The 26,993-nt window shown below is 37.9% G+C and overlaps 1 protein-coding gene across 6 annotated transcripts in view; it reads right to left on the reverse strand.

Moving 5' to 3' along the window:
* SIPA1L1 (signal induced proliferation associated 1 like 1) overlaps nucleotides 1-26,993 on the reverse strand; it is a 230,561-nt gene that overhangs the window by 12,626 nt on the left and 190,942 nt on the right. For all 6 annotated transcript variants that reach the window (XM_052782299.1, XM_052782296.1, XM_052782302.1 and 3 more), the window contains 6 exons: nucleotides 18,649-18,798; nucleotides 13,496-13,620; nucleotides 10,570-10,688; nucleotides 7,563-8,002; nucleotides 1,416-1,655; nucleotides 161-326 (listed from right to left, as the gene is read on the reverse strand). In XM_052782299.1, the coding sequence (XP_052638259.1) occupies nucleotides 161-326; nucleotides 1,416-1,655; nucleotides 7,563-8,002; nucleotides 10,570-10,688; nucleotides 13,496-13,620; nucleotides 18,649-18,798 (1,240 nt within the window). The remainder of the gene's footprint in view (nucleotides 1-160; nucleotides 327-1,415; nucleotides 1,656-7,562; nucleotides 8,003-10,569; nucleotides 10,689-13,495; nucleotides 13,621-18,648; nucleotides 18,799-26,993) is intronic.

Below are 26,993 nucleotides of genomic sequence, written 5' to 3' on the forward strand. Positions count from 1 at the left end.
TTAAATTCTTATAAAATATAACTTTACACATTTCTATTTTGTAACAACAGAACTATGACTCGGATCAGAAGAGGACCTCTACACTGCTCTTCACGTATTCTCAGATTTCACTTAACTGGGACAAGAGATAGCCAGATGACAGACTCTCTCTTTAACATACCTTAAAATTCTTCTGGGATTCAGGTGTTGGGCTATCAAGATCTATCAATTTCTTCAGCTCTTCTTCAACGGTGGACTTGGATGCTCGTTTCGGTGATGCTCGTAGATCTCTTGCTGAAGCACGCAGCCGAGGGTGGGCCATTTCATTGCCATCACTCTGGTGACGTCTTAAATGAAATGGAACAGACACATTCAGGTCTCAAAGCCCTGGGGCAGGAGGCATGAATGAAACAAGAATTATAGCACCCTCAAGACTTTCAAAGAAAAAACCTAGGTGGGGGCACAGAGGAGGAAAGGAGTTTCGCTAATACAGTAGAGCCTCATCTTAATGAATACCTGTTGAAGCAATAAACTTGTTTAAAAATGTCAACTACCGATACACTTAAAGGTTATCATAATACATTTTCCCAATACGGGACTGAATCTATTAAAATAATGTGTATTCTGTACAAAACTAAATAATGTAAATGTCTTCAAAGAGCCCCAAAGCAGCAAATCCCCATGTTTCTTTAATCATTTAACTGGCTTTTTATAATGCAGTTATCACAAAGCTTCACTATCTCCTTTTGACAGCCAGTTATTGGTAACATCTAGGGATACCGTGCTTGACCCAAGAAAAGTCAAGAAGGGTTGAATAAATTACTTTGAAATAGGATGAACCACTGGCTTTCCAAGTTCTTTTTCATTGTTTTCCATTGTTCTTAAAGGAACAATATTTTCACTAGTAAGTTGTTTCTCAATTTCTCTTCCAAAAGAGATGGTTTCAGATTGTAATGCAGAGAGATCTTGGCTTGCTTTAAGCCAGTTAGACTGGATAGTGGCAGCAATCTTAGCAAGGCAACATGGAGTGCCACAGAGCTAATGCACAGCATGCATGTTACTACTACATGGATGAGAAGCTTAAGGAAAACTCAGGCTCTACATTAAGAGGATTTTAAATATTTGCTCAAAGAGCATTTTGAGTCACCTTTAAGAAGTCCCAAGGAAAGATAAGCTTTAATAGGACTGAAATCCACACAGCTCTCTAGAAATGATTAAAAAAATATCTTTTACAAGTTACAAGGGAATGAGATTAGCTAACTATCAAATATTTAAGTCTAACTGCAGAACTCTAGATTAGAGATTAAGTTCTACACAAGACTAAGCATTCTATTAAATAGTCTTGAGCTCTGCTGTACAGAGAAGTGTCACAAATCTCAATGCTTCTTTACAATTAAAGCAAATAACCAAACAAGAGAACCAAAAACCAGTCTTACTTTCTGGAATCCATAAACCCCACTGAGTTTATTGTCCCTTCTGGCTTTTTCCATCCGATCAGATACTTGCTAGTAGCACCCTGGCGAGGGTAGAAAGTCCTAGGACCAGATGAGGAGGAAGAAGAGGAGGAAAAAGAAGGTGCGAGCTGGGGAGAAGTAGCAGAATGAAGCTCTTCTTTAGGTGAGCTTCTGGCACTGGTGAAAACAACCGGGCTGGCAGAGTGTCGTGAGCTCATGGTACTAGGAGAAAAACATAATAAAGACAAAATTTGCCTCAAATGTGTATATATGCACCTTGTTTAACTATTTTTAAAGCAGAACTCTGGGCGCAAGATGTTACTCTTATCAATAGTGGGTAGAGTAGCAAAACTAGTTTGCTCTTCTTAAGAGCCTTCCACCAATGTTTCATTAAAAACATCTCACATAGTAATGAAAAATTTTGTAAGCAACCTCTAAAGATGCAACCACTGTCCCCTCATTCCCCCTCATAAATGGAAAATCTAGGGTTAATGGTCATTAGGCAGCTTCAGAGTAATACAAGAGATTGTAGCTGAATCAGCAAAAAAGAACCCAAGTCCAACTTCTTGCTGGAATTCCTGGCTGTGGAAAAAAACCACATTTTGAAAGAACTTAAGCAACAGGAAACATCTCTTTAAGACCCCACAACAAACCAGAGAAGAAACCCATACACCTTTCAAAAGAGGGCTTCCTGGATTTTGCCTGAAAATCAGTTACCATTTACAAAAAAAGACTCAAATTGAGAAGTTTGAGCAGGTCTCTAACATATATCACAATTTGTCGAGACAGAAAAAAAAGAGTTGGGATGACCAACTGCAGCTTATTGCTGGAAGAAGGAGGGGGGCTTTAGATGGGAGCTACTCTTTGGTTATGCTGATATTAAAATCTGATGCAACTTGCATAGTATCAGGAGCACTAGGGCTTAAGACAGTATTTACTATAACAACCTTAAAAGGTCAGGCATTTCTAAGTACAGTTACAGGAAAACTTTGTGTACAGCCTTGGTACTGAAATAGCATTATATATTTGGAGACCAGTTTTCTATCAGCTCTCTACACAACTTAGCCACATTTTCATCCCTGTATCCAACACTGCAAGGAAGGAATTTGAAACAGATGGCCCTGTGGTAAAGAACGGTTTCTGACTGAGAAATAAAAATTAGCTGGAAGGCTGAATAAAGTCACTGAATGATCTCTTCTTTCTTAGCTTAACAGAAAATTCTTCACCACTCTTTTCATATCTTGATAAAACAATGCATTTTCACATCTCTCTTACTGAAAGAGAAAAAAGAATTTAAGGTTAAATTTATGTTGCCACCTGGGAAAATAATCTCACCTACATTTAGCCTTATAGAAGTCAGTTAGTTATCTAATCTATGCCACTTGTCTGGCTTCTGCTGTAGTCAATGGAGAAATATCCTTCGGAGGTGATTCTCCTCATCTTAAATTAGGTGTCTCAGATACACAGGGAGAATTAATGCTTTGGAGTTTCTCCTCTCTCTCCACTAACAACAGAAGGAGTCTAAAAAATCATCTTCAAGCATGTTTCATTTTCATATGGCTCAGGTTAAGCACCATGAGTCCCAAGAGTTAAGTGCTGTGGATTTAATGAGGAGTCTGAGCGGACTGTAGTCTTTCCACCTCAAACAGCACTGGCTGCTGCAGCCCATGCTTCCATCTAATGTACACAGGGATGGCTGTGAAGTCCCTCACATCGGGGTAATAGGCACCTCCTCATATGTATGCAAATCAAATGACAATACTACAGATTTTTTTATTATATAATTATTTTTTTTGTTCCCTCCATCTGTACATTTGAAAGGCCTATACAAAAGACGGCAGATTGGGAAAATATAGGAAGAGATTTTCCTGTCCATCAAGCCTGTATGTTTGGTGCTGCACATCACAAACTTCGTATTTGTAACAGTGAACAGAATTTATAGCAAGAAAGCAGAGAAAAAGAAGAGCTAGGGGGAGAGGCAGTAAATTTCTCTTCATTCCCCCTTCTCTCTTCTTTTTCAATACTGAAAGAAAACTCCTACACATGCTAAGTAAACCAGCCCATCTGTCAGGCATCACCACCGCAAAATTAAACCGCCAAGATTTGGGGAAGATGCACATCTTTAAAGAAAACGTACGGGGCTATTTTTTTTTTTCATCTTTACCCCCTTCTAAATATATTCAAGAAGTGGAGAAGTCTTTTGCTTCAGTGTAGGAAAAGGGAAGTTCCAATCACATTTCAGAATTCTTTAATCCATCAGGCAGTTCTCAAGCAAGTGCTAGCTGTGAGAAAACATTTCTTGATAAAAACCAGTAACAACTCCTAGATAGGTTGGTAGTGTTGATCCTTAATATTACTAGGCAAAGAGGGTAAAAAATTATGTTCAGTATGCTCTACATAAAATTTATACATAAAATGCAGATGTATATCTAATAAAATATTATTTTATTAGATATCATATTGTATACACATATTGTGTATTTTAAGTATTATTACTTTAATATTTATTATAATATGTATCATATAATAGATGCCATGAGCAGCCTGGCAAATAAGCAAGAAAATTAGCATACAGTTTTATATACACTTTTCTTTAAAGTGTATTGCATATTTTGAGCTGTGGTTTTACAATATGGTATTTTGGGAGGATATTCTGCTTCAGGAACTATGCATAGAACTGTGGATACAACTGAAGCTTTTCATCCTAGAAGTAAACACATGTAGGCCAACAGGATACTGACAGATAGAGAGACACACTTGTTAACTGAGAGGATATTTGGAGAGCAAAAGGCTTTGGATAAACTCTAGAAAAACTAAATCGGAGCTGGAGTCCTATGGTAGTGATGGGAAGTTGTCAGAGTATTCGACACCAGGAAGCATGCAGAAGATTCCTCTTACTGTAACAGACACCTGGACCAGCTTGACAGTCCCCCCACCTCCTACCTCAATTATTGAGACATGAAGGATTAAATTAAGGAAAAATTCAAATATTACATGACAATCTACAAGAATTGCAGATGAGCCATTCATAAAAGTATTCTACAATCATTAAATAATATTTTAAGTATCTTAAAATTATTACAACTAAGGAAAAATATACTTGATTAGAAATAGCCATGATTTTCCTTTAAGTTTTGGTAAGAGGACCATAAGACACCATACAGTTTAGGTGGAAATGAAAGTCTGATTTTATTTTTTTCCTATGGAATTCATGCCATCAGTGCATATGGCTTCATTTAATGACATTCAGCTATAACGATTCTGTATAATTACTGGCCTACATAATGCAATTCTCCTGGGATGCTAAGAGAAATCTGCACAATCATCAGGAAGGACTTTGGGAATGGGGGTGGAGAAGAAAAATAAAAACCAGCCAGAAGCTCTGCTGTAAAAGTTAATCACTATAATTTACATTTTGCCACCAATTCTCAGGTACAAGTTCTTTTATGCACCATCAAATGATCTGAACACTAATTATCGCTCCTGTCTTCTACAGACACAAACACTCTAATTTGTGGTTATTTTCTTTTCTTTTGTCACTGAGTTCTTTTTAGGGCCAAATTCCTTTTCTTCTCGCTCAGAAACCCAGCTCTAAAGACATTACAGACATTCTGGCATCCACAGGCAAAAGGTAAAATAGTGAGAAGCAACAAAGGACAACAATTTAGAAACTGATAGAGAAACACACCAATTAAGCTGTTCATTTCTCACAATAAGTAGCCTGATTCAGAATCACCCTTTAGTCTCCCCTCCTTCACCTCCTTGAAGCAGTCAGCTGTGGTTACATTTTGCAAGTGCCAGTTTAACAAGCTTCCATCTCCATAGAAAGAGCGATGCGAGAGTTGGGAGCAAACAGCTGGACCTAGGGTTTCCTCAGGTCAGCACTGCTGTTCAGTGTGCAACCACCAACCGAGGATGCCATGAGAAACAAAATGAAAGCTTTTTAGCCCAGACTGTGCCTTTGCTTTATTGTGAGGCATCAAACACATGTTCTAGTCTTCAAAAATAAGAAATAATAAAGAAGGAACACAAGTCAGTCTCTTTTTTCTCCACTAAAATAAATGTTGTGGGTGCAAGGATTGCAGTATTTCTCAAGTATCATGCCCCATGTGTTCTACAAATTGCTACTACTACTCCTTATTGCAAAGGGCTGCACTTTTAACATCTGATTTTTAAATGAAACTGGAAAAAACCTGCCAACTGTTTTCTCTAGCATAAAGTCTAGGGAACCTTAATCTGGAAATTTCAGTAACAGCCCCCCCCAAACATGCAGAGAATCACTTCAGTACTATCAGAGAAACATCACGTAAATTAATCCAAGTCAACCAGAGAAAATACCATGTTTGGAGACACAATGCTGTCATATAATAAATAATGAGACAACATCCTGGACTTAAGTTTTCAATCAAGTTGCAAAGAATATCCATGGAAGACAAAAATGAGAGCTGTCAGGGTATGCCTGCCCTGCAAAGATACATTTCCTTCTATTAAATTTTCTTGGCTTTTCTACTGAACTAACCCTATTTTGTGCTCAGAGAAGAGGAAACCAGCATCTCAGATGTACAAAGGCGCCATTCCCATTAGGCACACCTTTACAATAAAGCTTCCGAGAGTTACATGTAAGTTTTCCAGGCTTCGAGTCACTTCTGAAAAAATCCTTCCAAATGGAAATGTTACTGACAACTTTATTACAAGCAGCATTTTGTATAAGAATCTCACATTTAATGCTACTGCTAGTTACATTCAGACAAGTACCGCAAGGGCACATGGTAAATTCTAATGAATGTTAAAAAAATGCATATAAACATGCTTGTCTTAAAATAAAAGGTATAAACACCTGTAAATAACCACCATATAGATTTTTACCTTCAAGAAAGGGGCATATGCTAACATTGCCCAAAATCTAAGTAAATCCCTCTGCGTAGTGTTTTCTACAGACTTGCTTAAGTCCTTCATGCACGCATAGCTACTAGAAACACCAGTCTCAAAGACCTGGGTGGGAATTATACCAACTGAATATCAGCTTTAGTGCCAAAAATGGTCAACCAAGAGAGGCAGAAAACCAGACCAGGACTACCATTAAGAGATTACTTAGTCAAAATTACCATGACAAAGCACATGGTGACCATTCACTACATTACAGTTTTTATGACAACCCCCTATTTGCAGCTACTGTATGAGGAGTTGTTAAACTGTCTCATAAACATCTAGCCTTGCATAAATGTAGCTTTGCTCAAAATGATTAGTAAAAATTGCTTCAGACTTCCAGTCTGTAGGTATTTTAGCTGCACACTCAAAACAGAGGCACCTTAAGAATAAAAATGCAACAGTCAGGCTCTACAAGGCCAACAAATTATGATGATCACACGTCTTCCTTGAGAGCTGTTTTTTTTTCTTGTTGCTAGTATGACACAGTATGAGTATTTTTGAAAAAACCCACTGGATGCTTCTTGGGAAATGGGTTAGGAAAATGGTCTAAAATATTTTCTGCCTCTAGCAGCTCTGATTAACTTGTAAAGTGGGTATCTTCCATCTGAGGTGTTCAAGCACATTATACACGTACTTGATATTGCCGATTTTACAAGTGGCAAAACTAAGGGAGAGGGAAGGTGATTGTAATGTGTCATACCCACAAGCTTGCAGCAGAATGAGATTAAAATCTACATGCTAGCACTCCCAAGCAACTTGCTCTCCGTATTGATCATACTGACTGCAAGCAGATTTCTAAATAAAAAGACTGAGGAAAAAAATGCAAAACATATGAAATGTGTACTTGCAAGACTAAAAAAGAAGCCCATATTAAACTGTTCATTAATAAAACGGACTGATCTCCTTTCTGATCCACATATGAACCACAGTTGTTGCAAAATATTCCTTATGAACACATCAGACATGTCTGTCTTACATTAGTTTAGTAGCAGCAGTACGGAATATGCTCTCAAAGACATTCTTTAGTATTATAAGCAGTAGCAGATGGGAAGACTAAAGGTGGTCTTAATTTTCAAGCCTTCTGCACAGTAAGATCTTTCAAACCTCTCTCTTTAACATCCACTTCTCACTTCTGACAAGTTAGAGTGAGAATGGGAAAACAAGTGTGGAGGGGTCAGTCTCATAAGAGGTGAAAATTACCTTGTATGCGAGACAGCATCACTAAGACTATAAGCACTGTTCTCCCTCGTTAGAGGATTGGAGGCTGGTTGACTCTTGCTGTGAATATCCAGGCTCAGTGAAGACTCAGTCTTTCGGTCCATGTGGCTCTCTTTTTCTAATGTTCTGTCTGCAATGGAGACCACTTCGCTGGAGCTATGCCACAGAGGTGCCGCTTTCTCCTTTGTTAGCCCTGTACGGGGAGATGTTGCTGCTCCCAGGGAGGCAGTGCTGCCGTGGCTAGGTCCGTAGGAAGTGGTATCTATGCCACTATCAGCTGAAGTCCCTTGAAGGTAGTTGTAGCTGTTCAGCTCTGATTCGGTGCGCTCTCCACTGTCATACCATTTCTCATCACTGTGAGCACTGGAGGCATTGCTGGAGAGAGTATTGCTGCTGGAATGGCTGGAGTAGTGGCTGTCAGACTACAGAAGAAAACAACAATCCAAAAAAAACCACACCTGTAGGCTTATTTCAGAATTATGGCAATAAAGAGGAGGAAAAAAAATGGTTACACAAGTCACCACTGCACAATAGGAGCTCTTCTCCCTTGAGGTAGCGGATAGATACATTGAGGAGACTAATAAACGCTAAAGATTTCATTCCAATACAATGCATATGCTCTGTTCTGGGTGCACATAAAAAGCTTTCATATGGATTTGGAAGCCATGTCTTAACTATTCAGGGAAAGCCAGAGTTGTTTGTGTTTTGTCCCAAAATACTTGACACCGTTTCCTTTCAAGCACAGTTCTGCTCAGCCCAGTCCAATGAAATTGGCTGAGCTGTGCAGACTTTGAGTTGGTTTATAACTACTATAATTAAAAATATTCTAATTTTAAGACTCCAATGTTTTAGAACATGAAACACAACAAATCCACAGAAAGTGCATATATTATTTTAATAATCCAATTGCCTATCAAAAGGTTAAAGTAGGGCAAAATAACCACTGCTCATCCTACCCCTTTGTAGTAGGGTATATCTCCTCCTCAGCAGGAGTGTCCTTTGCAAATGACCACTGAAATGCCACTTAACTAATCTGAAATTGTTTTCCAAAAGGCAGAATTGCAAGAAAGGAAGCTTTAATGCAATGCTTTTAAACTGTCCTATCAGGGCATGCCAGTGACTGCCTGGTCTGTATCTTCTGACCGTGGTTACAGCCTGCTGTTACGAAGAAACTGAACGCCCTCAATTCCATAGTGGGTGGAACACCCCATTACAGGAAGAATTTCTTGCCATACACTCATCATTGCTTAGTAGCTCACCTACCTTTGGGTATTTATATCCATGTGGATTCCTTAATTTTAGTTTCCATCTACGGAATTTATCTAAGTCCTGATCATCTATATAATCAGAACTGAAGCGTTTTTCAGTAGGCAATGGACTTGTTTGGTGACCAGATAGCCTAGGAATAAGGGATGGGATGGAAAGGAGACTTAGAACCACCTTTCCTATTTGTCTACCCCTGGAGTTTCACTGAACAGCCATGGGCAGAGATCCCAGCCAAATACAAAGATACTGTTTCTGTTTTCACTGGAAAAGAGGGAAAACAGAGAATGGATGTATACTGAGAGCAAGAAGTCTCAGCATCCACGCTTCTTATTATACTAAAGCAAGAATTGACAGAAAAACAGGAGGAGTATTAAGTAAGTTGATCTGGACTCCTAGTTATCTCCAGTTAAAGTTACTGCTCTTCATTAGGAACTACATCACTCCCCCCATCCATCTGTTCACATAATAAAGATCTTCTTTAACAATGACTAAATGAGAAGAATGCAAGCATTAATAATTCCAGTGCTGCACTTTGCACGCAAGCTAATGAGTTATGTATTACATCATTATATGGTCAAATACATCTCATGGAAAACAGGTCAATCTAAATATAAAAATTAGTTTGCGCTCCAAAGAATATGAAGACAGGTGTGGAGGTGTGGTGGTGATATTTTGGTGCTTTGTTCTTGGTTGGGTTTTTTTTCTTTTTTTTTTTTTTTTAGGGGGTGTGTGTTTGTTTTGTTTTGTTTTTTAAAATAATAAAGATGTGCTGTTATGAATTAATAACCTAAAAGCAACACTGCCAATCGTATTGAAAGAAGAATGCTGGTAAGCAGGAGCAAGTAACAGGAACTAATTAAAGACTTTCTCACACCTAAATAAATGCAACTAATACTTTCAGTATAATCACGCAACACAACTCCATCTTTTAGCTGATTGTACAAATAAATAAAAAAACAAGCCATACAGCTGAGTAATTTAAAGTTTAAAGGGTGCTTTTTTTTTTATTCTAGTGATCTAAATAATTTTCAAGACATTTTAACTTTATGAGCATTACTGCATTTATCTATCTCTCTGTATGTAAATCAGGAAGTAACAGTCTCCAACAAGGTGTTCATTTCTAACTCTGCAGAGACAGAAAGGCAGAATTTACCATTTAGACCTTAAACATGAATAAAACAAGAAAGATTTTTTTTTCAGCAGGATTCCAGCAGACCTTTCAGACAAAGTCTTCCAACAGTGTGCAAGGTAGGTTATGGAAAGGAAATAATAGTTACACTAGATGAGGAAAATGGAGAAAATACAGACCCCAAAGCAAGATCACTATTCTGTTTCAAAGCAGCAGCTTTCCGAGTGTTGCATTATAAAATATATTAGTAAACTTTAAGTCTTGTATGTGAGGCCTAGGAATAGCTTTGTAAACTCCCACAAATCCTCTACTTATCACAAGATAACAGATAAGAAGTTGCTGTTCAACTGGCAACAAAACTTTATTAACCAATAAGTATTTCTGTAGGCTGTGCTTAGCTTCTGTAGGATTCAGGGAGCAACAGGTCTGCTCTACTGCTTCCTCCATGTTCTAGTAGGGAACAGGGCTTGAAGATTTTTTTCTTTCTTTTTTTAACTGACACTCTAAATATAACTTTGAACAACACTTTTGGTATCAAGAGCTTGCGGAGCAAAGGCAAAAACATTAAATAATTCCTTTTTTAGGATAACTTACATGACCCTGCTTATTTGGAGACAAGTGAACCACAGGATCCTGTCTCATCAGTCTTCCACTGGGGCTTTCTCTGAAGGATGGCAGTACTTTTGATACTGCTGGGAGATGGCATGTTGGTTCTGCAATACAGCACACAATGATGTACTGAAGAGCATATGCAGTGCAACAAACTAAGAAAATGTGTAACCTAATTTTACACTGCAATTTTTCCAATACTACCATTAGCCAAAAACTTTGGATACCTAATACGAAATTCATTCCAAATAAAAAAATACATATTGTGACAAAACACAGGTAAGTGAGGGCCCATTCCTGCTTGGCGTAAATCAGTAAGACTTCACGAAAAACCAGCAGCCACCATCCTGACTTTTGTTAGGACAACTTGAATGGTATCATGCCCCCACTGTCCTCCAACAGCACTGTATCAGAGCATTAAAGCAGCGGAATATTCATTTTCACAGTGTATTGACATTGCATCTCTATATGCACATTGCCTGTGGGCCAGAGATTAAAAAACCTGAAGATCCACATGTCCTTAAATTGTATTCTACACAAGGCAGAGCAATAGCAAAAGTCTACAGCGATCACTTACATGAACACATTTTCTCCAATACAACTACTGTGCATATTTCTTGTCAAAGTTAAGGTGAGTTAAATAAACATTTTCTAATTGAAGAGACAGCAAAAATGTGTTGAAATCACAATATCCCCTTAAAAATTGCTGGCTGTGAATGTGGAAACTGCCTAGATGTACAAAAGGAATACTTATTAAACTAAACCTGACAAAATTGGATGGAATTCAAATCACTCGTCTTACATGGACACTCATAGGGGTGTTCTTTGCCAATTAAACTTATTTTTTTCCAGGAGATAAATAAGGAGGTCTAGACAGTGTTCAGACACAGCCTGTCAGGTAGGTATTTGCCTTTTTGGAGCCCAAGGTCAGTATTTTAGAAGAATCTCTCTCAGTTGTGACTTCTTACATGTATTTTCCCTCCTGTGGTTATGCAATGTTCTGCACTTCTAAAAGTGCTGATTTTAAGTAGAATATGTGCTTATTATGAACATCAAGTACTTAACAATACCCATGGTAATTAGCAGTGCTTTCCCCAACACAGCTACAGTTTGTTCATCTTCATCTGCAGCATTACTAGCTTTTATAAAAACAAATGAAAAAGTGTGGGGTTTTAATATAAAAAAATAATAATAGTAGAAAAACCCCCAAACCCAAACTTGATTCCCCCTAGCAAGTGGTAGGAAGCAGTGTCGGTGTACACAGAACAAAGGTCTTCTGTAGCTAAGAATGGGCCAGGAAGGAGTGAGCATGTGGATTCATTGCACCTAATGCCTTATTTACCTTGAGACAGATCATCCCAAGTGGAAATGTGCTTATTTGTCACAGAACCAAACTTTCACCTAGATTCACCAGACTGGCATTAAAGTCTCCAGTCAGAGATACAGCTTCCAACTGCAACTCTATGAATGTAGGACAATAAACAAGAGATAAAATATAGGGATTATATATCAGTATGCATTTCTCAGCTTTTGCCAAATGCCGGAGCCATCTCTTCTACCACACAATTTTTCCTGTTCTTTTTGGCCTTATTTATTTGTTTTGCTAATATGGTGACACCTGACATTGTAGAACAGAACTTGCTGGCAGCTCCACTCAGTGCCAGCACCAACACCCAACTGTTTGTCTGCAAAAGTCATGCTGAGCAAAAGATCAGTTTTAGATTTGTCGTCACCATCACACAGTATCAAAACATATGTGATAAAAAATCGTTCTGTCAAAATGAGAACTGCAGATCAGTATAATCACAGCTTTGTAGTGAGAAGTATGGGGGGAGTTGTGACGGAGGGACTGACAGATGGCTTCAATAACAAGGCACAGCTCACTGAGGTTGTGAAGGTGTGTGAACAAAGTACATCTCCAGAACCTGAGGTTGGCATGTGCCTCAGCAAACTCCTGCTGATCTCCCTGAACCCTATTCTGTGTTCAACACCAGCCACTTATATAGAACAAAAGCTGTGATGCAGTAAAATGATCTATCTATATGCGCAATAGAAAAAGTATCGAATTGTTTAATCTATGGTAACAAAGTTAGAAAAAACCCATCTAGCAATTTTGACCATGGTCATCACATTGGATCAACGCTGTTTGTAGACAGGACATTTCCATTGGTGTCAGTCTCTCTCAATGATATCCACTCGAGTCAAGCCATAGCTGTAGCAAAAGGTCTATGTGCAAAAACTTCAAATGAAGGCTTAACAATGCAAATTCTCAGCACCCAGCTGTTTTATGTAGTTAATATGTTCCCTCAGCTGACAGCTTAATTGCCAACTGCAATGAAAATGTATATGCTGGTGGAAGGTGATTACCAAGCTATAGATTTACTTCACTATTTAAACTTTAATTGCATTTTTTCCATTTTGTACATGCTATTTTTATAGCTTCAATGATCAAACAATCAATTTGCATTTATATAGCACCATTTGAAAGGGAGCATCACAAGCACTTTAGACAAACTAAGCAAAAATTAAACTAAGCCAAGTCACTCGGTAGAGTAGGTGAGGTCAAACAAGTCCTCGACAGCAAGACAAATTAGTAAGTGTGTGTACCCAACTGCTTCTAAAAGGACAGAGTTTTTCAGGGTAAGAGCATTAAGGTAGATTTAGTCCCACAATCAAATGAAGAACTGAAATCAGTTCTTCCTCAGGTGATACTCATAGGTCTCAAGGAAACAGACTGCCCAAGCTAGTACATGTTCCAGACCTAATTATTCCTCCTGATGAACAAGGTTAACTTTCAAAGACACTGAAAAAACAGTGCTTAAGAGGGTTCTCGCTCTGCATGGAGAAGTATTGCCAAAGTCACCTTGTGGTTAGCACCACTTGCTCACATTGTAAAGAATTAATTACCTACCCATCTGGTCAGCGATACTATCCTCACTTCTTTGCCAGCTGGGTGTGGATTTGCCGCTACCACCTGTATCTGATTGCGTGTTCTGCCTGTCAATGGAAGCAGGGGATCTACGGCTAATTCCAAACCTGTTGTAACACCCCAAAAAACAAAGCAGATAATGATTTTAAACATGCATAAATCTCACATAAGGGAAAAAGAGCACTTCTAAGAAGCTAGTGGCAAACAACAGGGCAGACCAATGCATAGAACAACTGCTTAAGGGATTTATATGGCTTTTCCATTTAACTTTTGTGGCAGCTCTCAGGACCCATTTAGCACCTTTAATGCATAAGATTACAGTACACATTAATTTATTGAGCATCTTTGATCAAGAACATCTGGTTACAGTACATGCAATTAAATAAAACAGACCAAAACATCCAGAAATAAAATTATTAGTCTTCATTTACATAGATGTTTACATGGAAAGGTGACCAGACCATTACATGGTTACAGAAAACTGACCACAATGAGTAAAACTTGAAAGTCTGGATAAAAGCCACATAGGGAAATGAGGTGTGTTTATCGGGAAAAGATACCAAGGATGGATCCTTTTAACTGTGAAAGCATTACGTCAAACTAGTCAAAGTGAGCATCAGAAAGTTTGTTGGGACAATCCCATGGATCTCAGCCACTTTCCTGGGTTCTAAGCAGAAGACTAGTAAGGTCATACCTAGGTAGTACAGACATACATGCAAACAACATAGATTCATTTGGGACAATATTACACGGCCAAATATTTTAAATAACCATTTATAAAGTTGACTGTATTGGTTATGGATTCCCAAAATGTGGGGGTTATAAATTCTGTAAATTATTAAGTTATTTGATCATAAAATAATTTGAGTGGACTAGCGTAAACTAAATACAGCTGTACAAAAGCAGCAAGACATGTATACCTGTTGCTGTAGAATAAAGCATACAGAGCAAAAGGAAAACTCTGTTCAATGGACTTTGTAAATCCTGCTAGATTAGTCAGATAGAATTCGGAAGCTCAATAAAGATATAGTAAACTTAGGGGAACAATCTAATGATAAAGGAGATACACAGTGTCTCTGTGCTGTACCGAAGTTTACATGCCTTCATATGCCTAAAAGCCTGTAAGAGTTACATCTATAATTCTGTATTACATATAAAACACTTACAAGTCTATAAGAATTATAGTTGGATTCAGCATTAGCAGATCAATCATTAAGAATTCGTCAAGAATAATGCATTTCTGAGGTTGTTTTTTTTTTTTTTTAATCAGACATACCCTGAAGGAAAAAAAATTCCCCAAACTCTACATGCACACAGTAACACACAAAAGAATTACAACAAGCTGATATATTCTATATCTATAAAGGAGTTTCTCTAGCTTTAAGTGTCTAACATAATAACAGAAAATAAAATACCCAAACTGCGCTTTCTACTCACTCTACTAGCTACAGACTGCCCCACACGACCTCCAGTGTAAAACAGACATCTGCCCAGCTGTCAGAACAAGCTCAATGTGGTTATCCCATTTGAAAGTTCACGTACTCGTTAACTCAAATGAACCTGCTGAAGAAACATCATATGACTCAGAACAACAAAATCCCACTCCCATCCTTAAAGATAAGCAGCTGGAACATGCCTGTACATGCAGCACAGCTCCAAAATGCCACATTCTGAAATCTGGGCCTTCTAAATTTTACCCAAACATGACTCTACTTCCCTTTTGTTCACCGCTCCCTGGTATAGCCAACATACAGTTTGATGAATAAAAAAAAAGTGAACACCACCTGGATATATCTGCCTTCTGAATACAATTTAAACTGAAATTGCATGAAGTGAGTAATGCTTTTCCTTTTTTATTCACACAGACTAGCTAGGATTTCACTTAATCAAATACCTAAATTAAACATGATGACTCAGTACCAATTCAACAGATGCATAAAAAGTCTGAACACAACATTTCAAAAGCTGATTGATTCTTTAAGCACTGATCTGAGGTAATTTTTGAACTCCTAAGACTTGTATTTTGGGAAGATTATCTTTTCATGATAAAATAACTAGAAGTTTGTACCTAAAAGAAAAAGTCAAAACCCCAAGAAACCTTGATGCAATAAAGTTGCGCTGCATCAATATTTTACTTTCTATGCATTGCCCTCTTACCTAAACTCCATAATGTTCATATGTATAAAATCAGTCAATTCTGCATTTGGCATATTTTATGATGTGGGATCTTTTTTTCAAGATTAGAGGTGTACAAAACCACCATGTTTCTAATTTTATTTCATTAAAATCATTGCTCTACTAATTGAGCAGCAAGAAATGTCTTTAGATTGCCTTTTTTACAGGAAGTGGACTATTTAAAAGCAGGAATAATAAATGCACATGGTGCTATACTCTATGCTGCTTAAATATATAGCCCATTAGGGTATGTAGGAATGAACCCAAAAACTCAAAGGAGAAATCTATCTGGATTAAAAGAACAGTGAAATTGTTTAAATATACATTTTATATATATATCTGTGTGTCATAAGAAGAAACTCATTATTTTGGTATTTTTGAATTTCAATTTTACATTCTACAATCATTTGTTACATATATGTACTTTCAGGGAAACACAGGATAAGTATACGAAACACACATACATACATCAAGACCAATCTGGATATTCTCAAAGGCAGTGAAGTTTTTGCCTATACCCAGCTTAGAATATGGGCCAATAATCTAGAAGAGGCAGCAGTTACTGCTCTTACCAGTGTCTGACAGAAGTTGGACTCACACCCATGCTTCCAGTCATTTAAGTTTCACAAACTTTCCAAATCTGTCAGATCATGCAACAAGAAAGAAATGTATACACAAATTATGCAGTTGAGATTTCCTGCACTGGGAAATCTCAGGGACTGGCATACCTAGAGCACACTGGAGCCTCACCTCAAGAAGATTACCTTCAGGACATGGTGCCCCTTGGCCCCTACTCCAGCCCATCCTTCTCTCCAACATCTTAGCAATTGAATGCTACAATCTCTCTCCCCTATTTTAACAACATATATGGGTTAATCACTGACCAGCGCTACCTGGTACATCCAACATCCCTACATCTGGCAATCTGGTGTCTCAGACGAATCTCAACAGAAGATGCACATGGAACTGCAATGATTTTTAGTAATGTGACAGACATTACTTTGCTTATTGAGGCAAGGTAAAGCTTCCTTCATAATTACATTTTTCATGCTTTCCATTTAGCCTAGCAGAAAATGTTTGGAAAGTCCTGAGTAAATATGATTCATGTGTACAAGGACAGTATGGGAGGCAAAGTGCTTTTCCTATAAGAACAGAACATAATAGTCAAATAACTGGAGTTTAATAAGTGATTTTTCTTTTTTTAAAAAGCATCCAATAGGGAACATACAAAGTTCACATATTAATTACTTCATTCATTATTCCATTTAAGCAGTGTTTCCTTGCACTAAATTAACACTTCAAAACCAAAAAGACTGTATAGGCAATGTTTCTAGGACACATCTCTGCTGAACTTGCAAAATGCTCAAAGAATGCTGTAGTGAACATATGTGTATAATTAACTTAAAAGATGGAAAAGGGTTGGTATGGGTGCTGGTGTGCTCTGAGGCCAACTCAAAACAAAAACCCCAGCGTGTCTGAAAATCCCTTCCTATTCAAGCAGTTAGAGTTGTGATGGTCTAAGGACATACAGCAGCAATACCTTTTTTGTAGAGCAAATGAGGTAGTTGGAAAAGAGCAGACAAGCTATTGGGAGCACAAGCTGCTCTTCAGAATTCAAGGCAACATATAAGTGCTGCTGGCATGAATGAGCCAGGAAGTATGCAGTGTATGAAGAGGTTAAGTGCTTTTTCCAGCTGCAGAGCTCTGGACACAATTCTATTTAGTTTCCTTACAGCAAACTTTAATGGGTTTAGAGCAAATCTCCTGATGTCAGCAGGACTTAAGCACAAACTTAAATAATGACCTGAACAGGCCTGATAGTCTCATGAATCAAAGCCTTCATGAAGATGTGCAGCAGAGAAGAGATGGCCTCTTCAGAAAAACTCAAACTAAGCTGCAAGGAGAAGGACAGGGAGGACAAATCTTCAGTGCTCTGGAGCAAGAAGCAGCACTTGTTCAAACACATGCTCAGAACCACGAGCATTCTCAGGGCTGACACAGAGCAGTGTCCCCTTACAGGCACCTTAACAGGCAGAAGACAGTGCCTTGTGCTAAGCAGTTCCTGACAACTGGTATTTAATCTTACTACTAATATATTTTTATATAATAGCGAAAAAGATACTTTTACTTTATAAAAGACCCAAACCAGAATTAATTACACACAATGACCTGCAACGTACTCAAGATGACTTCAGAGGGAAGCTTTGCAGTGTGAACTATCAGCAGTTTTGCCCCTTCATCTTCTCTATAGGAAGTAATTTGGAATGTGGTAGACAGCTCTCCTGCTGCCAATTATTTTTTTCCCTACTTGGAGATGCTTGATTTATTGCTCCTTTCAGTGCTCTCTGAAAATGATACAGATTTAATTTCCTCCTCTGCAAGTTGCCCCTTACGTTGACTTTGGATTGCTTCAGAGAGTTTGAAGTTTTCTGGAAAGTTGGAAGAGCACGCCTTAAAACAGGATGACTGTGAATATGTGAAAAAGATGCTAGCTGTAGATTACTTAACACTTTTGTGCCTACATGTCTGAAGTCTTAGTTGCACTCAACACTACTTTGCTTCAACTATTAGCACAGACTGCAAAGTCCCAAACCTATTACTTAGTTTATTTTAGAATCTAAATCTGTGAAATGAAGCAATTTGCAACATGAAACCAGTACCTTTAATGAAGATTTTTAAATACATAATGGTCCCTTTGTATAGTAACCTGAGCAGTTGTAGACTAAGATCAGAGAGAGAGGTTAGGTCGCAAAGCGAAAAGGTGGAAGCAAGGGATTTTTAAAACTGACTTTTTCAAGAAGCATGACAGTGATATTTGAAAACAAACATGTTTTAATGCATGTAAACAACAGCTGACAGGAGGCTGGAAGCTGTCCTTTAGTTTAATATACATTACAACAAATGGAACAGAGAACAAAAAAACTGCCTAAAAAAATATGAAAAAAAAGTCTGGTGCCTACCCTTCTGGCATAGATTTTTGTCTGTATGTGCCCCCACCAGAGCCAGTCTCACTTGAGGATGATAAGTTGCTTGGAGAATTACGACACTGTTGCGATCGTGCTAAGGCAATGGATGAAACTGTGACGTAGACATCAGAACTGGGAGACAACCTGTTCAGAACAAATGAACCAGTTGAATCAGCAATAGCATAACGCAAAGCATGATGGACAACATCCTGCAAATTGTCACATCAGCAAACAACATGGCATCACGAAGACAGTAGAAATTAAGTCAGTTGAAGGATCAGACATTTTCCCCTTATTAATCTATTGGAAACCGTGGAAAATCAGCTGTAAAAAGCTGGATGCAGGGGAGTAAACGAAGAGAGGCAAGTGTGGGAGGAAAATCCCAGCACACACTATGAAAACATCCCAGTTTCTAAAGTCCTGATCTGTTTTTACACATTGCTTGTAATGAATAATGAAGCATGACATTCCTCACCCAAATACCAAACAGAACAAAATATTAACAATTCTCAAAACAAACTCTTGCCTGGAATTTAAACTAACTGTAGTGGCTGTCTTTGCAAACTCTGTCAAGAGTATCAAGCCTATCTCTATGCCACCAAACTTGTCCACATTAAATCACAAGGACTAAAAAATGTAATGTTATTTATAAATACCTTAACCTCCCCTCTAAAAACTTAACATTCTAATATAAAACTATCTCAACATACCAGAACTCTTGTTTGAAAATACACACCTGAGTCATATGAAGCCTTCTCCTGTCAGAATAACCGTACAGCAAATAAATGGGCTAGAATTGCAACACATGGGCAGAATGGCTGGAAGCAGCAGGCTTATACTGCTCAACTCGTATATCCTGTTCTGTAGTTGAAGGCTTTTTTAGATCATTTTCTGCTTTGTGCATTTCGTTTCCCAAACCCCAGCTGAATTCACTGCTGCTACCTAGTTCTTTGTTCTACTCAGTGGTGACTGAAGGCATTCAGAACTTCTGCAGTGATTTAAATGGAGTTTGAATTACGCCATCCATGAACATCAAAATCCTACTGTGAACGCAAACCTTTACTTATTTTAACTAGGAAAAATACTATAACTTACACAAGTTAAATAGCAACTTAACTTTTAACATTTAAAAAAATGCATATTGACTTCAGTGAAACACAGATAGTTGCCTCAGTACACAACTTGGGTCTGGGGATTTACAAGATCTTAGCCTAGCCACTTCACCTCTACCTGTAAAGGAGTGGCAGATTTTAATCAGCTCTCACCACAATACTGTAAGAACTTTTAAAGTTCAAAAACTCTTTTGAAAATGAAAAAAATATTGCACTGATTAATGTTACTTATGTATGCGTATCTATCCAAAGAGTGCGTGCGTGTGTATATATACCAAATGTGCATTTGTCGCCCTTCAGTAGTTTGCAAAAAAGCAGTAAACTAACAAAATCTTAAAATGGAAAGAGCAGTAGGAATGGATCAAACATCTTGATAATGTGGAATTTCATAAAGTGCATATGACTAATAGTAACTCTTTTTCCCAGACAAGAAAGGAATGATCTAACGCCTGACCATCAGAAGTACCATACCAAATCCAGTAATTCCTTTGTAGTCTACCAAACTGAATTTAACTTCTCACATTTATCAAGTAACAATTCTGAAATATTTGATTGCAAAGAACACAGTTCAAGAGTTGGAAACTTGGGGAACCGTGAGCCAAGCAGTTCATTTTCCCAGTGGAACTGTTATAAAGAGGGAAAAAAAAAAAAATTCGGCCAACAAGAGTATGTGCTTTCAATAGCATTCACCCACCTATATAGGCACACACATTTAAACTCAGTTATGCTTGCAAAGCAATACACAGTTTAAAAGTATGAACTTTTTTCCCCAATGCTAAATTAGCATTTATGGCAAGGAAACAAATTACTTCTCAAATAATTTCTGTAAAATGATTTCCTGTTGGAAAATGCTTACATTTTCACTTCAGATTCAGCTATGCCTTTTCTTTACTTCCTATGCCTTACCAAAAAGTGACAGTGCTGTTCAGAAGGAAATGTCAAGATTGCAGAACTACGTCATGGAGTTATAACTCATTTAGAAAGATGAAAGACCTCGAGGGCAAACAGAATTGTATTATAAATGTGGTCTGAACAACAGCAATGAACCACCAGTCAGATAGGACACCCTATTATTTAAAGCAGCAATACATTTTGTTGGTACAGTTCACAATAGCACTAAAAAGCATTAATAGTGAAAGACGTTTCATTTTATGTGAAACACATAAATAAGACAAAAGAACTTTAGAGCAAATTAGTTTGAATTGACTTTTTGAGCTGCTTTGAAATCTATTGATGAAAGGCACTTCCCAAGACAAAAGGACTATTGTGTTAGCAGTATGCCCCTATAGTTAAGATATTCTGTGCTTGTCTTTTATAATTAAAAGCCAAACTAAAACAAGCTATTATCTATTTCAAAAGACAGCTTTAACCATTTTGGAATTTCTTCTTAAGTGCATGAGTCCCATAATTGAATTTAAAAATAGGCCAAGCGTCCATTGCATTAAACAGATACAATTACATTGCAGTCAATTGAACTGGGATTATACCAGGCATGATTTAGTTCTAACAGATCTAGTTCATCCTGAAAGGACTGGCTGAGTCTTGCCAAGTATGGGAAGAAACTGATCTTTTGTGAAGGCAGTGAGTGGGATGGGTGTATGTTTATTTTGTTTAGTATGACAACACAGACAACGAAAGCATCCATCTTGCTCTTAATAAATTAATTTCCATGTCATTAGCTGTAATTTTCCCCATGTCTTCAGTATGCATAGGTATGTAATATACACATCATAAGAAAAATGTCAGTCCAGCATGCTTTGTGACTATGGCCTAAGGCAGTCTTTAGTCTTTATATGATCACACACAGGTGCCTTCTCCCTTAGGACCTTTGCCCCATAAAGTTTTATTTTGTGCTACAACTTCTCCTGCAAGAGCTGCACAGCTCAGAAGTGAAGGAGGCACCAGCTGGCAAAAGAGAAAGGATGGCCTTATAGTCAAGGCATTTCAGTGCTGACTTAGCAAACTGAATTCTTATCTTGCACTTGCTGCAGCACTCCAATATGACCACTGGCATACTCATTAAAGAAAATTTTACGTTCATTGTCACTAATTGCAAGTTTTGCAAAGGCCTTATTTGATTCCAAGGCCCCATTTACTTCTGAGCTGAAAACTTATCAAAGCAGCTGAAGTCAACTGAAGCTGTAATTTGAATATATACAATATTAACAATGCTGGGCACACTTCCAAATACGAGATGCCCAAAATAAGACAGAGCAAATGATTAGAACATAATTTCTCTCTCTATCTTTGTTCTTAATCTGAAGAGGGCCAAAGACATCTCTCACACAAGAATTTTGAAAATTAAGTTTAATTAATACCCGTGAAGCATTCAGAAACTATATGGGCACCACTATAAAGCTTAGAGGAATTAGGAATTAGTAATTGCATCTTTACAACAGGATTTGAGTGCTATCCGGTAAATAAGGGATGAAGTAATGAAGAGGAAAATGAAATATTAAATAGGTCTTCTTTAATGAGCTGCATCCACTGTGTGAACCGAACGAGGCAGATGTCCTCTGTTAAATTCTCGTAATTTAATCAAAGGAAGTATCAGAAAATACGGTTACACAAGAGTTCTGAATAAAATTGCACAGCAAATCTTAATTCTGGCATGCTTACCTTCCACGTGTTTGATTTTTGCAATCCTGATAATACTGCAAGATGTGACAGTTCTCTGAAAACACTGACTCAATGCTCTCATGTTAAAAAGGAAACCGAACCACTCGAAAAGGAAAAAAGAACATCAGCAATTTTGGGGAAGGGGATAGCGAATGAACAGAAAATGTAATTATGCTGTCATATTGTACCTTCTCACACTACACTGTATACCTTCTCGAATATTTTTCTTCAATTTGATCATCAAAACATGTATTACAACAAGAAAAGATATAGAGGCAGGCAACAGGACAACCAGAGGTACAGAATGGCTTCTTTATGAAGAAACACTGAATAGGCTATATGGCTCCACAGATTATAGAGAATTTTATCATATCTGCTTCAATCTGTCCAAACGTGAATTATATTGGATCGAGCAAACAATGATTATTCATTATCCCTCATGACAAAAGAGCAAGCAAGTGACCTGGAACTATCAAGAGACCAATTATCAGGCACCTGGATGAAGAGATACCATCCACAGCTGTTAAACACAGCAGTACAGGTGCATCCAGCTCCAGGCAAACTTAAACAGCAGCCAGCCAGGAGACTGTCAAAGCTGGTAAGGAGTCTTCCTTTATACTTGTAAGCATTTCTTATGCTTTTCCCTGGTCCCTGCTGATGGCCAGTCAAACAAGAGAGACCAACTCTTGACATGACACAGCATGGCTCTTCTCAGATGTTTTTGGAACACAAGAGTTTGGCCGTACAGTCGGGTGTACCAACAAACCTTTAGTTTTCCACTGCTACACCCAGTTCTAGGTCCTGATGCCAGCAGGAAACGCATAATATATAATCTCATGTTAGTACATCTTTTAATTTGAAGAATGTTATGAAAACTTTAAAATAACAAATCCTCAAACCCTGTGAGGTAGGCAATGCATGTGCTACAATGCTCACTTGACAAGTGGTGAGATGAGCACAGACACCGGCTTGTTTATATTAGGAAAAACATCACTGATCCAAGCCAAGCAGCAGCAGATTAGTATTTTCATATAATATGGGAACAGTTTAAACTAGAATCTATCTGCAGAAATTAACCTATGAACTACTACTGGCACAGTTACTGTCACTGACAACACACAGGCATCGTTCAAAGAAGTATGAAGTTTTAGGGTAAGACTGTGCTCCGAAGTCCTCAATAAGACTTAAAACCAGCTTTAATGAATATTGTTCTAATACTTCCATATTGTGGAATTTTACAGCCAGTGCTTGACTGCAGTCGTGCCATAATCCAGTTTTCCATTTGGTTTAAAATATTGACTATGCTCAGAAATCTTCTAGTGAGAGCCTTGAGCTTTCATCCAGAACAGTACTGAACTGCACAAGTCCAACAGCATGCTTTGCTCACTAGTTTTCACACTTTTCAACTGTTTGTTGAACCAAGTTTTAGTTAAGAGTGGTTCCAGCTTACAATAAGTTAATTAAGAAGCAATTACCATCTAACCCTATCTCATCTCCTTTCCCTGTACGTTTTTTTTTTAATAAAGTCTGGAAACCAAGTGTAGAAAATACAAACTGAAAATTGGGAGGGGAATAAAAAAAATAAATCAAGGTCTAAGACTACATCTTCTCCAATAACATTAGCTCTGACATACTTCACATATATGTGGTTTATTGTTATTTTACTTTATGTATCACTGATATTTATTCTGGGTTATAGGCTATATAGTGTCCCATGTGGACTAATTAATATTGTGAAAGAAGCCATACCTTGGGACTATTGCATTTATATTGTTAGCTTTTTCAGTCTTAATGTTGCAGTAACATTAGAGATTTATTTTAAGATTTATAAAGTTTTGGGTTATTTTTCCTGCCTACAAATGTGGACATCAATCACAAATACATTCAGGGACCCAGGATACTACAAGAAACTGGGAGAGTTTAAGTATAAGCTAGTGAGTTGGACACATGAAGACAATCCAATAAAGGCGAATTTAAGTACTCTGCTAGTTAGGCACAGGACTGGGCATTTGTCTGGCTTCTCAGAATCAGGGACTGTCAAGCAAGCTACTCTCCCACCTACTAACAGCAGTCTCCATAGGGAGGCAAGATGTTTTTAGGTATATGAAGTGAAATCCTCCTGTTCTCAGGACCGGTAATGCAGCTTTTATTTATTTTTAACATAGTTAAATTGACTAAAGTGGAAATATCAGCAAGGGTAAAAAATAAATTTATTTCACTCAGTATGCACATTTAGAGGCTCTAACCTCATCAGTCAAATATCACTAGTGTGTAATTCAAAAAGAGTTACACCTGTACTCCCTATACTCTGAGAGCACTTTGTACTCGAAGAGGGAAACACTTGTCTGTTAGGGTGTTTTTGTTTAAATTAAATCCCTCAAATCTTCAGTTTTTTTCTAAATACTTAATATATATTAATTCATGGATTTATTGCTGATATGTTACCATTAAAATGAGTACCATGTCAGGTCTGATACCTCAGAAATATTATAATGCCTCTATTCCATTCTTTGAAATCCCACCTACTAGAGCTACAGCTAACGATGGTACTGACCTGTAGTCCTGGGTGACTGCTATCATGCTAGTTCCAAAACTCATCTCGGATTCAGAGCTCAAAGAGCCACATGGATCAATTTACTATGGGTTTCTCAGCTGCCACGTCCCTTAAAACATAGATCACAAACTATAGATCGCTGTTTCTTAGTGGCAGATGAGATCTGCCATCACTGTCACAGCGCCCAGCTCAATAAATGAAGAACATACAGTCAAAAGGCAGGAGCAGAGAGGGATAAATGCCAGCTCCAGTCTCAAAACAACTAAGTATTAAGATCAGTCAAACATCAGCAAGTCTCAGCTGCGGCTCAGCACCACAGAAACACAAGTGATAGCTAGGGATATGTAGACCACAACCGAAGATTAAAACTGAGATTTCAGCTATAATTTAGTACTGAAATTATTGATGCTGATCTTCACAGATAGGTTTCCAGCCCCACTGACACTTAGGCAGTACCTTCTTTTTGAAAGCAAAGCTCTAATGTAGTAAGAAAATCTAGGGTATCTGTACCGCTTTGCTAATGAGCCATGCCAGGTGTTTTTTTCTAAAACCCTTTAAAATTGCTCGATAGAACATAAATGCTGCAGAGAGACAGACACTCAGGTAGCCATCTTGTATACGGTGGGGTCATGTTTATAAACATATTAATTAAGAGGGCTTTTTTTGGATCACAGGGACCACCAGTACAGATCCCGGTACCCATATTACCAGGTTACCCTTGGTCCTCCATTTCCCCAACTAACTGAGAACAGAGCAAAGAACAAATCGTAGGGAGCAAAGCACGGCGGAGCACCATTGCTGCTACCTGCACCAGAAACACGCACAGCTTCCAGCACCTCCCTGATGTGTGATCTTTACACTATGGGAAGTATGAAAGTTAGTGGTGAAAAATTAAATGAGACAGTAGTTAAGAGGGCTATGAAAATCTCATCTTTGTTAATTTTATAGATTTAACACAATAAGAATAGAAGTATCTGAGCTTCCTCAAAAGCAAAGCTTTCTTATCACGCAGAGAAAAGACAAATGAGTCTCAGAGTGAGCTTATTGCTTCCCCTCCCTCCAGTATTTCTTTAAAATGACAAAAATATATTTTTCTTTACTTTAACTGGAAACACGTTAACCTTATGCAGCTGCTGTTATATTTAAACTTGATCCAGCCAAGACTAACATGTTTAGCAGACCAGAAAGACAAGAGAGAAAGATAAGAAAGAAGACATTTTTCAGGCATCCAAAAAAATCCCCAGCCAAACTTAAAAGCTACTTTGATAATATACTTTTAAGGGTGAAAAGATCCAATAGAACCCTTTTTGAATAATAATAATAATAAAAAAAATACTTAAAAGAATGTCTGGAGGAGAAAAACCCCAGCTACATGCCTTGAAAATGAAGGAAATGGAAAGTCAAAGTTTCGCTTTTTGAAAACAAATACTGAGTATATGGAAATGTAATTTTCACTTTGCAAACATTTGTCAGGCCATAACCCCCCCTTTAGAAGCATCCAGTGACTGGATAAATCTTGGATACTTTAGGTGTGCAATGTTGCCCACATACGATTTTATGCACAAGAAAAACACAGTTAATAATACCCCGTCTCTCAGTGCAGTCAAAGGCTCACTCCTCTCAGTATGAGTTGTGGAACAGCCAACTTGAGGCTCTAGACAAAACTCTTTGGTTTATACCACAAAGAGATGGAAGCGTCTGAAAAAAACAGCAACTCAGCTGAATCTAAGCTTCTGCCACTGCCTTAAACTTTGCCCAGGTATTACTATGCCTTCCATAATTACAGTGAGATTCTACAGCGCTAGAGGGAGAAAAACAATCAAACACCACCCCAACTCCCATTCCTTCAAATTCAGCATCTGCATCTCTTCAGCTGTAGCAGGCAGATATGGCCTAGCCATGCAATTTTTATGTTGGTCCAAATATACCATTAGAGAGCTAAGTCCAGTGTCTCACTGGCTTCTGCAACCTTTTTCACAGTCAATCTTATCAGGTTGTCTGTGAAATTATTAGAGCTTTCAGTGTTGCAAATTTTCTTTTGCAACTCACACTGA

This window comes from Harpia harpyja, chromosome 3 (genome assembly GCF_026419915.1).
Source record: "Harpia harpyja isolate bHarHar1 chromosome 3, bHarHar1 primary haplotype, whole genome shotgun sequence".
In the NCBI taxonomy this organism is placed as follows: Eukaryota; Metazoa; Chordata; class Aves; order Accipitriformes; family Accipitridae; genus Harpia; species Harpia harpyja.